Source organism: Paramormyrops kingsleyae, chromosome 19 (assembly GCF_048594095.1).
Source record: "Paramormyrops kingsleyae isolate MSU_618 chromosome 19, PKINGS_0.4, whole genome shotgun sequence".
Lineage (NCBI taxonomy): Eukaryota > Metazoa > Chordata > Actinopteri > Osteoglossiformes > Mormyridae > Paramormyrops > Paramormyrops kingsleyae.
This window is the reverse complement of record NC_132815.1, coordinates 6,265,844-6,281,046: the sequence shown is the minus strand read 5'-3', so window position 1 is coordinate 6,281,046 and position 15,203 is coordinate 6,265,844. Positions and strand designations below refer to the sequence as shown.

The 15,203-nt window shown below is 48.6% G+C and overlaps 1 protein-coding gene across 1 annotated transcript in view; it reads right to left on the bottom strand.

Moving 5' to 3' along the window:
- Positions 1 to 15,203, bottom strand: part of man1a1 (mannosidase, alpha, class 1A, member 1) — a 77,879-nt gene that overhangs the window by 33,015 nt on the left and 29,661 nt on the right. The window contains exons 3-4 of the mRNA XM_023797179.2: positions 13,765 to 13,880; positions 8,601 to 8,681 (exon numbers count right to left, since the gene is read on the bottom strand). Coding sequence (XP_023652947.1) covers positions 8,601 to 8,681; positions 13,765 to 13,880 — 197 coding nt within the window. The remainder of the gene's footprint in view (positions 1 to 8,600; positions 8,682 to 13,764; positions 13,881 to 15,203) is intronic.

The following is a 15,203-nucleotide window of genomic DNA, read 5'->3' as shown; positions in this document are numbered from 1 at the left end:
CTCACGGCAGGAGGAGGGGGTTAGGCAATCAAAGACCACTCTGCAGGATGGCGAGCCAGTGCTACTAAGTTGGGGTGGTGGGTAGCAGAGGGTTAGGTATCTGTACCCATGTACAGAAGGTCGTCGGTTCAAACCCAGTAGCCTGCAGAAAAATCATAGCACTGATTAGCCTTGAAGAAGGTGCTTATCCCACAGAGCTCCGGGGATGATCCTGCTTGCTAACTCTCAGTTGTATGACCTTTTTGGACAGAAGCATCTCTTAAACAAATGCATTTATCAGGAACGCAGAACAGCCGCCTTGGTGGAGCGATCCCGACCTCACCCACAATCCAGTGTTTCCACCGACAAACCAAGCGTGCCAGAATCCTACAGATCCCCACTAAAGGAGCCGGCACTTTGGACTCGATCGCTCTCGTTCCCGCTAAAGAGAGACGCGTTAGGAATCTGGGCCACGCCACGTCGCACCCATGACACGCAGAGTGGAGAGGAGCTTGGTGTCGCCGCAATCAGCAAATGCGCTGAGAGGCGGCCGCTGGACTCCGCAGAGAATCCTGTGCGAGGAAACAAACGGGGGCGCGCGTCTCAAGGCCATGTGACACCGCTCTGCCATCACGCACACACAATCAATGGTATTGTCAGCTAACATAGCACACCAGCTCTGAGAGGAAGATGATCACCCACCGCATATTAGGGACATAATCCCCGTTTTCCGCTGCAGGCCTCTGCTGCAGTGATTGATCTGTAATCAATTCCCCCATTTCACATGGGTGGGAGATTTCACAACAGTGAAACGCCTGGACCATTACTCACTTAAGCACCTGGAAATAAACACGAGAGCGAGACGATCTGTCTCTGCACCGGGACGCTCGATGGCACCGCGGCCCGACAGGAGCGGACAGGCGTTTACAGAGATCTGTATAAAGCACGGCTCTCCAGTCGCTAGGATTTTCCAAAAGCCGATCTCAGGGGTCTCCATGTTGAGTTTGGGCTTCCCGAAAAACAACCCGCGTTATTCTGGCACAACAACTTGGACGGTTCTGCTGACGGCAAAGCCAGTCTAGAGCTGGGAAACATGGCCAAAAATTTGCATCGCGTTATTTTTTTAAGATTCTGCCAGTTTTATGGTTATCAATTTTTTCTAAGCTCACCCTTATCACAGCAGCAGTGTTCACATCAATAAAATACTTAAAAATCATTTTCAAAAGTAAAAGAAGAATTAAACATCATTTATATTGAGCTTCATAGTATAACAGACATGTTTCATTTAATCAATAATATATATTCAGCTTGATAGCAACATGCTCTATGGATTATAACTGTACTTGGCTCAATAAGAATTGTTTCATTGACATGTTTATGGAGCTAAATGTAAATTTTTAATGGAATAAAGTCACATTTCATTGATTATTACAGAATATTTAGCGTGGTAAAAACATGTTTGCATAACCGGAAGATTTTATCATTATCATTTTATCAAATAATCATTACCGCGATATTTTGCTTTACCGATATGCATTTAGTTGCAGATCTAATGTAATTGTGAGGCACAGACTGAAGCAGCAGCTGTAAACCATATAATGCTGAACCATTATATGTATAAAATGTGTTAAAGTTCTAACTGTTAGTGTGAAGGGTTCACACAGTTAGCTGGGGCCCCTCCCACAATGCTTCGAGCAGAGATTGGCAGGCAGAGACTGATCGATTTACCTGATTGGACGTGAAGCGCTGATTGCTTTAATCTTGTTCCCTCCCCCGTACAGGATTTTGAGCCTCTGACATGGAAGGCGGCCCAGCTAAGGAATGGTCGCCGCCATGGTGAGCGGTTACTGCCCAGTAATCAATACCTCACACTGTATGCAAGAGACACACTCTCATCACACGAAACACCGCGCCGTTAAACGCTGGTAACAGAGGCCAGGAGAGCAGAAGCACAGAGCAGCACAAACAGGAGCCGACTGAAAGCCAAAGACAAAGGCCAAGCACAGTAACCCACTGCGGGGTGAGTCGGGAATTTTCACCTGGAAAAGACACAGAAACGAAAAACTTTGGTAACGCTTTACATTAACTGCACGTTCATTATGCTTTTATATTGTATTCATAAAACGTTCAGTACACCATCATAATGTGTTCATTAAGTATTCAGAAATAATTCATAAACATCATGTATGTATACCATAACATCCTAACATCCCTTAACAGCTGTAATGTACATTAATAACAAACATTATATAACATTATAATTGTATAATCATGTAATGTTTGTTATTAATGTAAATTAAAGCTTGTACTTGCATGCTGCTAATGAATGTTCTATGAATACATTATGAATGCATTATGAAGGTTCACTGAATGTTCTATGAATGCATTATGAATGCATTATGAAGGTGCACTTTGGTAAAGCGTTACCAAAATTTTTAATGTGAATTTATATTAGATTAACTTTAAAAAACACAGAAACCAAGTTGCAAAAATAAATCTTTCCAGAGGCAGTTCTGTGAGGCACAGATTCCTGTATCTGTCATTGGAGGATCGCTTTCTGGCTTGCCGTCATTGGTCCCCTGCATGTGACATATACCTGGGGACAGAACACCATGCTATCCCTATGTCTGTGCCAGTCAAGGGACAGGCAGACGTTTTTGTGGCCGACCTGCTTAATTAGGGACAGGAACAAATGCAATGTTTACTGTAATAAGCAGTGTCTTCTGACAGAAACAAATGGCTTTTTACTCAGGGCTATGATTAATTTCCTCCTTGTCTAGCAGTAAACAAGGGAAATACATTTTCTAATCGTATTGGGGGGGGGGGGCAATAAGCATTGGTAACGAGCTATCAGCTTGACGTGCCGTGATTCACATGCTAATGGAGGATCATCAGGAAGAACAAAGCGAAAGGCCTGGTGATCAGTCGCCGCCGATCCTCTGGGGGGGGGCTGACTCCCCCATAAGCCTCTCATCCATCTGTGCGTCTTTCAGAGAACTTCCAGTCATCTAGGGGAAGTGAGGGCCATCTCCAGATTTACTGCTTCATACGAAGGACGACCACACACCTGCAACTTGCTTTGTCCCACTGACGAAGCCCCCTAGAGGCAAGGTTAGCCTTTGCGAGATCAAGGCCCGGCTTCAAGGTCCACCGTCCCATCATATGACCTTGGGGGTCAAACAAACACCACTCTGCCTGAAGGTTGTGTGTTCATAACTCAACTGAGCAGAGAAATCGTATGACTTCCCCACTTACTGATCCCACCTCACAGTCTTCTGTGATTGGTCCACAATTGCTGCTGATCAGAGTGATTAACCTGCAGCTCAGGAAATGAGAGAATGGGGAGGAAAGCAGAGCTGCTGCCGACGGAAGGCAGTTCGGTGCGAATACAACGAGCTGTGAAGTTACAGCTCAGACATGCAGTGACGTCTCCTCTTTCTACAAAGGCCTGCTGCCTGGCCACTGCCACCAGAGGGCCTCCCTGGCACCCAGAGGGAGCCTAAGATTAGGAGAGCAGTACTGGCCCGCGGAGGCTCCGGGATCTCCTGCTTTGGCGGAGGGGGGCAGAAAGCCCCCCCCCCCCTTTACCGCTTATACTGGGTCAATTCCGCAGGACTTAGGGGCCTTAGCTATGAGTCAGGATGTGCCACATTAATCTCACCGGAGTAGCGATTAACACACACAGACACTGTAATTCCCACTTCCGTCTTCCCAGCCTCTCTCCATACAGGGAGCAGAACTTTGGCACCGCGGATCCACAGCGGACGGCCTCCCCGCAGGCAGCTCGGAGCGGGTCCAAGCCGACCAGTCATCTCCCATCCTTCACTGGGGCTACTTTCTGTCGACTGGCTTCTGCGATCCTGTCGCCCAGCACTGACACACAACTCGGCGCTACAGCAAAAACGTCACACAGATTACAATGCAATGATCTCCACAGCCCACTTACAGACACTGCAATTGTTTCTGAATAAACATTTTGCTTTTCCGAGACATAATTGATGCAAGCGGGTTCCCCCAAAACACTTCTGTTACGCCCATTCGATCCTTCATAAATACGGTGAGGTTTTCAAAGGGGACTGATTCCACAGTAAATGACAAACTGCCCGTCACATCCGTGCTACTCGACACGGGGCCGGCCGAAAAGGCCCGCCTCCTTATGCCTCGAGCCCCCTGCTGTGCGGCACTTGCCGGTGGCCTTCGGGGGGAAAGAAAGCTTGGTCCAGGGCACTCGCAGCAGAGGCTGCTTCTCATGGCCGCAAACAAAGAGGCAGCGGCCACTCGCACCGCGGTAAATGTCAGCGTCTGGCGGGAGCCGGCCGCTATCCCGCGGACCGCCCGTTAGCCTCTGTCAGGAGCGGCTTTTTAAAGAGCAGACCCTCAGCTTTTCATCCTGGCTGGGTAGCGTCAGCACCGAGAAATAATGATGCTGAGTGACGCGCACTGTCAGCTGAGCGCCTTAAGGGGGCGCCAGAGAGCACAGCCGGCAGACACCTGGGGGACCATCCTGACGGTTTCCCCTCACCTAAAGCAGACCACAAGGACGTGCGACTAATGGGCTGCACTCTCAGCAGTTAAAAGCAAGACATGCTGTCAGGCTGACTCTCTTTGGGCCATTTTAAGGCACAAAAATTCATTGTAACACTGACTACATTTAAAAGACAATTATTCATTTTTACTAATATCTCCAATGTCATTATTACCGCTCCGGCTCGTGTTATGATGTTATATTAATATTCCTATTATAATATTTCAGCTACGCTCCCATCCAGCTGAGCTCCACATTCTTTTCCCCCACGGACACCGATCCGAGGGGGGGGGCTATGTCGCTAACAGTATTTCAACACCAGCTAAAGGCTTGGGGGCCAAATCTGCCACACACTGTACAGAGCGAGCGGGTAGCAGCAGGGTAGCGGGAACCACATGCAGTCTTGGTACCGGCTCCCCTGCAGGATTAAGTTCCGAGGACGAGGACGTTTAATTATTTACATGTTACATGACCTCCCCCCCCCCCTGGGAGCAGCGGGAACTGTGTCCACGTGCATGTTCTTCTAATCCCTCTGTGTTTTTCGCCCCCGCCGACCGCGATCGACAGCGTCTGAGGCTGCCACGTGGTGCTGCGGTTTGGCCCGGCCCAGCTCTCCCACAAGTCCGCCCCCCCGCCTCCGCTCCATTTGTCCCTGACAGGCCTTGATTTGAGTTCCACATCAACCCTCCCGCCCCTTCGCCGACAAGCCCAGAAGGATAAAGCAAATCCAAACACATGTCCACAACAGAGGCGACTGTCAAAAAAATATATATAAATAAAATCAGGTAAGATTACGGATGGGCGTTTGATGTTTTCTAATCTCCGGGAGCCAAAAATAAAACGATGGGGCCCAGCTGTGCTGCCGGGTGACAGGTCCTGTCCCACAAATAAGGGTGACTTATGCTTGCAGAAATCAATACATGGAGCTCAGCTCTGACGAGGCAACTTGCCGTAACCGCAGGTCAGCGGAGGAAATCCTGCTCGCCATTAATAATAAACCCATACATCAGGCCATAGTCGATTCACCTGTTACTAACGTCGGCTTAAATAACCTCGGCCCCCCCCAGGAGGTCGCCCCCGCTGCCCCCCAGATGCCTGCTCACGCGGGTTCAGCCCCACCCCCCCCAGCCTGTATGTTTACATTCCCCTCACAGCTTTTCCGGAAGCTCGGACTTGCGATGACGCCGCTGCTCGGGATGCAGGGCAGGCGCCTCTGCAGTTCCGGCCATAAAAATTTCATCAAAGAGTCTAGATCTAGATGAAGATCTTGCCAACCCTCCTCCCCACATTTTGCTATGCATTGTTTTCATTCCGCGCCCCCCCCCCCCCCCCCTCCCCACCACACTCCCGGGACTAGCCCCCCTTCCCGTTGGCGTGTTGTGAAGGCCCGTGCCTCTCACAGGTGACAAAAGGCCTTCGTCCCGGCCCCCAGCTGCCTCCCCCCCCCCCCCCGAGTGATTTCGTAAACGGCGGATAAGGCGTCCCCCACAGCTGACTGGCCGTCCTGGGAGTTACATTACTGCGCATCCACAGCGATGGTGGAGGCTTTGCACCAATACCCGTGCACGCATGCACACACACACAGAGCCCTTTCACACCAGGGCCGGTGCTCGTACGGAGCCTAAATTCCGGCCCGGGCGTTGCATTCACACCAAAAATAACAGCGGTGCGGGCCGATATATGCTAAATAAAGCTAAAAATAAAAATGTAAGCATTTGCAGTAAATTCAAAAAAGTCTTGCGTTCATCGCATCTCGCACGGCCCTCCATTTTTGTCTTCACTTCCGAAACGGGGGGGGGGGGCGCGGTACATACTGACGTCGTCGTTCAACCCTTTCGGCACCAAGTGCAGTGTGAATGCGAGACGGTTTTCTGTGGGGTCCATGTGAACTCCGGCACCGGCCTGGGCTTCATGTGAAAGAGCCAACGCGCACACACCCAAGGTCGGAGAGATTAACAGGGAAACAAATCGCTCTTCCCTCATAACAAAGATCCTGCTCTTCATCGGTATTTCCCTGATTAGGTGTTAATTCTTAAACAAAGACAGTTATTTACTTTGCCACATAGCATCGTTACAAAATCCTCAGGGGTAAATGTTTAACTCGCCATAACGCCCCCAACCTGGGCAGCGTGCAGCCAGCCCCGACAGCCCATAATCCGCTTCACGGTTGTCACGACGCCAAGGGGCCTTATGACCCTCTCATTGATTTCACTCTCTTTTGACCCTTCCTGATTGCTCTTCACACCTCCCAAACCAATTGTTCCTGAAATAATGACATTCATTCCCCTGGCATCTCAGTCCTGTGTTTACCTATGAAGGATCTCAGTGTCTATTACCGAAACTGCTTTAAAAAGGAATGCTTTGAAACATTTTTTTGTAGGACTCTGTCATATAATTCATTATCACCACCCAAACTCACTTAAGCCAAAATTTTTGCCATCCATCTTTAATAGTTCAACATAACTTCTAAGGAGCAAGAGATTAGTTATCCATGACCTTTGTGTTATCAGCCATACAAAAGGGAAAACTGCAGGTTGTGTGAACCATTCCCTTCCGTGACATATGGCCATGTTTGCCATTGTTGGCGGGAATGCTTGATTTTTTTGCTTAGTCAGAGCACTTCCACGGTCAAGGTGACAGGCAGTAGCTATCGGAGCGCTAATGATCATCAGCAGCAGAAGCGGCTCTCAGCCTTCATCACCAGACCGGTGAATAGCAGCTGCAGAAGAGACTGAATGACTCTCATTTCTTCTCCCCCTGTGGCCATCGAGTCGCCCCAACCCCCATGTCCGGTCATCTACACAGCGGCCCAACAAGTCCTGTAAGCCCTGGATCAGCTCAGCCACGCTTATGACACATGCCGTTTCAAGGGTAATTACTGCTTCTTCAAATTGCAAACTAACGCTGGAAGGCATTCTAACTTTTAATCCGGAAACATGATACTATATCAGCGATTATAACCCATAATGACCAGGCTCATCCTGCAGTCTACTAGAGCAAGCCAGTGCCTGAAACATTAACGGACGTTTTTCCACTTTGTCGGGGACAGGCGTTCAGATAATAACAAAAAGCGAATGTTTCTGTTTCCGAGTGACATCCGGCTCTGTGACGGTGACACAGCTGGGAAGCCTAGTGGCTTCTCTCAGATCCCAATGCTGGCAGTTGCAATTGTTCATCCGCCGCGAGTTTCTCAAAAATGCTTCTGATAATTATCATGCTCTTCTCGGGATTGTTCGGCACTCACGGCACCCCCTCATCGACGGGTGATTCCGATAAGGGGAGGGCCTTTAACAGCACGCCACACAAAGCGTCTGAAATGTCACCCAACACTAGTGTATTTCAGCATTTACAGCAACAACCTATTCACCACAGACACAGGTTACCATGACAGGTGCAGACTGGGAACAATTAGTCCCTAAAAACAAAACAGGCTTGGACTTGTGTCGGCATTATGAATGCCACATTCCCCCCCCAAACACAGCATCACAATAAGGCTGGGCGTAATACTAACCTTACTCAAAGCTGGCCAGCCCTTTAAGGAAAGGTGTTCTTTAGTCACTCTGGCTTAGAGAGAGCCTGGCGACACACACACACACACACACACACACACACACACACACACACACACACACACACACACACACACACACACACACACACACACACACACACACACACACACACACACACACCTATCATTCGTTTCTATGTGCATAACCCTAACCCTAACTCTGATAACTCTAACCCCTACCCAGCCCTATGCTTAACTATAAGTAAACAAACAGAACACAAGACTTTTGGCTATTGTCGTTTTTCGAGTGCGTTCATAGATATTTGCCTGAGAATTGTCCCCACAAGCTAAAAAGTAACAGGTTTCACCACAATGTGGTAAATACAAATCCACACAGAAACACCATCTTATTTTTTGGGTTCAAATCCAAGCCGCCACCCCCCCCCCCCCCCACCAACCACAGTGACTCACATCAGAATGTAAGAACCTTCTTGTCAAACCCCACAGTGTCCCATGCGCCCAAGCCCGTCAGCGGCAGCTGTGTATTCCGAAGCCAGGAGAGTCTTTCATCTCAGCTTTCCCTACCTCTTTCCCAGACAGGTAGTATGCAGACAGCAGCCCGCCGACAAAGCGGATGTTGACCTCGAAGACGGAGACCTCACCATTCTGTGGAGAGAACGGAGGACAGGGCAAAGCTGCAGTTAACCAAAACGTAGAGGTGAGGGGCACATGTATGCAAGATATGTCATCTCCCAATACCTGGGACTGTCACACAATTTATACAGAGGGCATTATGCATGTAGACCTACATATTAGTGTGTCTATAGATTACTGCTATAGGTCAAAGTATCCTTTGCCCTTTCATCTCAGCATCTGTTAGCTCTGTTTACCAAACCCTGGAACATGGAAATCTAACTCCGAATAGAATAAAAGAGAAAAGAAACCCAAAGGGGAAGCTGAAAGAGACCAAAGAGTTTGGATGGAGAAGCAGGACCCAAGGTGGGCGCTGTGGTGCTGAGCAGGTTAGGCTCCTGTGCCTGCAACCAGAAGGTTGCTGGGTCAAGCCTCAACTTTGGAAGAATAGTCACACTGCTGGGCCCCTGAGCAAAAACCTTAACCCCCCCCAAAAATGCTCCAGTAAATGGCTGACCCTGTGCTTCGACCCAAAGCTTCACTCAACTGTATATATGCGTGTCTCAAAGGAGAGCATGATGGGATATGTGAAAAGAAGCATTCCAGTGTACCCGCACTCATACAACTGGCAGGACATGTACAGAATCCAAGCAGATTCACCAGTACTATGCCATTATTATCCCGACCCATAAAAAAAAAATAGTTTCCCTATGATCTTTCGCTCATACAGAAGCCCCTGATTGCCATAACCTAAGCAGCAGATCAGCAGTGAGCACCGCTGGATGACCTGGGTATAGCTAGAGACACCCTTACCGCCGGCTAATAATGCGTAGGAGCGGAGAACAAAAGCCGTGGATGGAGAATTCAACGACACAAAGACACGTTTTCATTTTCTGCACTCAGAGAAACTTAAGCATGAAACAGCTAAAGCCTTCTAACCCCCTCCCACATTACGTTATGATTTTCACAGCCCATCGTCGGCTGGGGGCACGGCAATACTGGTAATATTGGGTTGGGGTTTGAGGTGGTAATGAAAACTTATTTGTCAAACACTACCTTCCAGTAAAAGAACATGAAAAGGTACACCATTGTGTTTCCCTAGCAACAAATACAAGTTTCCAAACTGCATCTTGTTCATCTTAATAACAGCTTGGCATGCATAATACACCAACGGAATTGAGTTAGGTCTACAGAAAGAGTGGAAAGAGGTGGGGCTGCGGCATTAAATAGGAATGGCCTCCGACTGAGTACACAGCACATGTCCACATGGTGACATTTATATGACAAGAAAGGAAGAGAAAAAAAAAATCTGGCTTCACAAAATCACAGGATTTATTCGGGCAAACCCAAAACGTCTCCCTCGCTTTGTTATCCTTTAAACGGAAACCATTCTGCTTAGAATAAATTCTCCTCACCCACCCAGTTCTATTCATTCAAAAATAATAACTGTCAAAATTAATCACCACAGCTTACCAAAGATGAGAATATGTAAATGATGCAATTAGACAATTAGCATAATAAAACAGTGGGGCACAGTTAAAATTACTTTTACATTTGTTACCAACTGGTATTTAAGTTCATAATAAAAGTTATTGCCCATTAACCTTATCAGCCAAGCCTTGGAGACGGCGTAGGCAAGCAGTCTACTTAAAATAGTAATTTTCTTTCAAAATATGCTTTCTGATTTTTCTGGAACACTCTGCTCCTGGAACAGGTCTTGTGGGGATGCGGTCAAAGGATGGCAATGTACCGCTCCTTTCCAGGAGGTCACAAAAAAGGTACCAGCATATTATAACCGGGATCTCCACAAACACACACGGGGTCCTGCATGACTGGGCAACATGAGTCACACCACACCTCTGGGATCACGACTGCAGTGGCGCAGAAATTAATTACAGACCTTTAAGCTGGTTACTAGGTTGGCTCAGTTTTAAAAGGACAGATTCACTGCTGCTTCCCAGACTACTGGACCAAGATGTTCAAGCACATGAGCTCAGGTCTGACGCGAGGTACAGACATTTCCCAGTTACCCCGAAGCTGTCCTGTATTCGAAGCCTTTCCTCCAGAATTTGGGAGGTATGCTATTACCTAGCTCGCATGGAGAACATCCATCACAAACATGGGTGAAGACAGCATCATCGTAGCAGACAGCAGACACTTCGATGACGACTGTGCTTCTGGGCTTTGGTTTCCCCAAAGGAGCTTCTGTCAGCAGGAGTATCTACAGTTTGATGCCGTTTCAGAGACACCTTCTTGAACGTGTCGGGGATCGTCTGCCAACCTAACAGGATGGGTAACCGGCTGTTGGGGGAGGAGTTTTCCTTGATTGGCATGACAGGCAACTGAGCAGAGAGCTTAGCTCGTGTTCATCCCATAATATCCAGGCTCAGAAGTCAGCTCCCCCCACTGGTCAGCCCCTGAAGAAAGGGGGCATTGGAGAGTTTAAGGTGGTACATTTTCAGGCATGATCTAACCACCCAAGCCAACAGTCCTTGGGGAATTCCAGGGAACAGTTGAAAAGCTCCACTGAACATACCAAGATGTTACTCTAACATCTTTCTATTAGAACCTCCTGACAGAGATGTGGGGCCCCATTCCAGGAGTAACAACAAGCACACAGAGCCCCAGAACATTTAAGCCACCTGATCAGTGACGGATGGGTCATATTTTCGGTGGGTTCCTGCAGAAATCTTACGTGCCCGCTGGGCTACATCTTGGCAAAAAGGTAAAACAAATGAATAATTTAAAACAAGAAATTTTAAACAGGAAACGGATAAACAAAAACAGAATTTACATAAGATTCTTTAAATTAATGTTTGATAAAAATTCCAAAACTTTATGGAGTGGTTCCAGTAGTGCTAGTAATGAAGGATGATGGATTCCTACTTCTAGAGGGGAGGAACACCCTTGTGAGTGTCTGCGTTTTGTATCGCAGCAGCCCTGCCTGAAACAGCCAAGTTGGAAAGACCTGACCCTCTGTGCTCTGCATCCTTAATGCGTTCTGCGGGAGACAGACGTCAGCACGCCAGCCCGGGTCGGACCCCAGCGAACGGCCCTTATCTCCATCAGTACGCATCTGCCTGACAGGTCCTCTCCAGAAGCATCGCTCTTTGCTGAGCTTAGTTAAGGGTCAAAGCAAACATGAAGAAGGTTCTGGTTCATCTTTCACCTCCTGTCAGTCTCAGCAGGAGAGGGGGAGAAATGTTCAGGGAAAACCCCTGGCTTCAACAGTCAGCTAATTACCAGGTTAATGTTGGCTGGACATCTTTGAAGGCTACCCCCCACCCACCGGGTTCCCCCTGCAGAATAAATCCACTGGCCTCACTAACGACCGAGACAAAAACAGGGCCACCCCAGTGAGGTTCCCAGGGGCGAGTGAAACACAGGTTAATTGGTAAAGCACTCCCACCGGCAATTCCCCCCGATCAATGGGCCGTCCCATTTAAAGTCACGCCAACATCCATCTGGGCCGCGTTAGCTCTTCGACAGCCATCCCAGCAAAGAGATCTCAGTCAGCTTTAGGGCTGGTAATTGGCATACCGTTACTGACGCGGTGGTAATTAATACCTTCTCTCCGTATTCCCAGAATGCACCTCCAATCCAGGCAGAAAGTGCAGCATCTTAGATAAGAGCCTGTCATTTCCAGGCCTTGCAAAGCCTCAACTGGGGCATAGAGGTCAAAGGAGGGGAAAACAGAGGTTGTCTCTTTCATGTTAACACAGCTCTGAGAGGGAAAAGAGGAAGGTTACATTTACTTTCAGATTAAAAGACTCCGTATTAAGAAGACCGACTGAATTTTAATGCAGGGCTCATGTGGGCTTTTTCGTGCTCCTTTCTTGTCGAAATTGCTGGAGGGCAGTGAGGGAAAGCCTTTCAATTAAAAGTCTGTTAATTCTGTTCATTAAAGCATCTGATCATTAATATTTCCCTCCCCTCATAGAGGAGTGTGAGGGCGGACGAGAACTTAACGCTTCTTAACGAGAGTGCTCTACTGAGAATTCATAATGAGGGACCCCGCACAATTGCAGGCAGAGTAAAGAAAAAAAAAAAATGAAGATGAAAGGATGTCGTGTGTCTCCTTTTGGCTCGCTGGCTACCATCATGAAGTATGAAGCCATTTCCAGTCCTTTGTGGAAATTCTGTGCTGTTCTGAAAGCCTTCACCATGGCAAATTGCACGTGTCAGACATGGCGCTCTGGCAAAAATCCCTTGCACGGTGACGCAACAATTCTTAGATTTTTCCTCCCCTTTTTGTGCATTCCGAGCTTCCATCGGGGTGGGGGGGGGGCACCTCTGAGCTCCCGCCTTCTAACTGCAGGGCAGGGCGGCGTTGATACAATGGGCGCGGGCTTGCGTGTGGAAGAGCGCGAGTGCGGCCCACCGGATCTTCCATCGACGGATGAAGGAAATGAACGACGGAGTGAAATCAAAGGAATAAAATGAGAAAAGAAGCCCTCAGATGGAATGAGGCAATAAATATATAAATAAGATCTGAGAAAGTGAGGGTGGCTGAGGAAAACACAGCGGAGAGGACCAACAAGGAGTCCATATTGCAAGGAGTTCATTTTGGGGGTCGGGGGGGGGGGGGGGTGGGGGAGCCCCTACACTGCTCTTAAACATGAAGTCTGACCGCAAACCACAGTCCGAGGCACGAGTGACTGTGACACAGAGTCCTGGCTGGCAGAGCGGGCTGTAATCAGATAACGCAAAGGCATCTTCTCAGGAAGACGCACAGCCTTGATCGGACAGGGTGAGAGCCTCAGGGGGAGGTGGCTCTACAAAAGCTCCATCTGATACCTGATACTGGGCGGAGGGGGTTTGGGCCGTCTCGGCCAATCAGAGGGCCCGCTGCGCTCTGTTGTACGGGTGCCAGCATCTCCCAAATTCCCCAGTGACCTCCCGGATGGAGCCAAGGACACCACGGGCTGGTGACGCCCCGCCCGGTCTATTCAAGCCAAAAGATTTGCCATGGAAGACTGCCCGTCTGATTAGTCAGCAAAAAGGAGGGAAAAAGAACTTCAATTGCCAAAGTCACCCAGGATGGCAGAAGCAGCCCACAGTAATAAGCCTCGGACATGGAGGCTCCAACACCTGCCAAAGGGGACTATGCTCTCACCACATTGAAGTCCAGGTTCTTCTCAACCCACTCTGTAGCTTCCTCAAACTCTCGGTACATCTCCAAGATGTACAGCGTGTCGAGGGCATCCACGATGGTCGCTCCCTGGATGTTTCCTGAAAAGGAAGGGGCGAGAGGGAATGGAAACGATACTGTGAGTGATCTGTGAGGTGGTGGAGGGAACAACACCAACAACAACCAACCAACCAACCACACCAACAACCACAACAAATCAACTACAACAAACAACTAGCGAGGCACTTCTACTCAACAGCATCCGTGAAGGAAAGAAACTGGGAGAGGAAAAAAAAAATGTACACAAGTCAAGCATATGGCATCTGGGCAGGCTGCCGTCACTTCAGATAAAGGCACTTGGCAATCAGATGCAGACTGTTCAGAGTCCTCTAATGTTAGTCCTGACATTTGTCAAACAGGAAGCCCCAAGACTAGCTTCTGCTAACGAAGTACCAGCTCCTTCCCACCAGCAGGGGGCACAGAGACGGCCTGGTGCGTGACCGCCGCATATCGACACGATCGTTCCAGATCACATTACGTCCATCCTGAGGCAAACAATAGACGTGAGCTCCTCCGGTCCAGTAACGAAAGACACTCCTTTTTAATTAGGCTAAAAGCTTTCAAATAAATTAAACTGAAGGGGGGGGGGGGGTGAAGAATGAATGTAAACAGTGGAAAGGGCAGTCGCCATCTGTACACGCTGGGCTTTTTGCGGCAGTTTTACTGGAATGAATGGCGTCGGCTGAGCTTGTACATCATCCTGATACGGTAAAGTTATATGCTTCCGATTTTGGAATGGATTATTCATCCCTCAGGAGGAGAAATAAAAGAGCGCACAGGCATAACGGATGGGGACACCTTCCTCTTAATATTCATGAAGACTCTTATAATCTCGTTACAGCTTGCTACGACAGCGTGCTCACAAGCAGTGGCCCAGTTCCGAGAATTAAAGTCTAGGGTATCCGTGCCATTGCCTAGTTTCCATCACACTACTGAACACACCCAGCTCCGACTCTATTAATCTATAAATTCTCTCTCACACACACACACACACATATATATATATATATAAAAATAAAGAAACACTGGTAGATGTACTGAATTGATGGTGGAACCTTGAGCTGTCGTCTTGGTGACACTTTGTTTGTCACGGAGCCCCGACCCGAGCTGCAAATCCCTATCGCCTCTGGCTGGTTAATTAAGTTGTCCTGGGACCCGTTACTCAAAGGCGAGAATGAGCCCCACCGACAGGCAGCCCCGGAGGTGTGTGTGAAACAGGAGCACCTTACTGGGCAGATGGTGCTGATAGACCATGAGGACTCTTCTCATCCGGCACGACTGCAGCCAACAGGAGGACCCTACTGCTGTTCATACGGTAATTATGACACTCTTAGGCGACTGCCAGACACTCAGCAAAGAGCCGG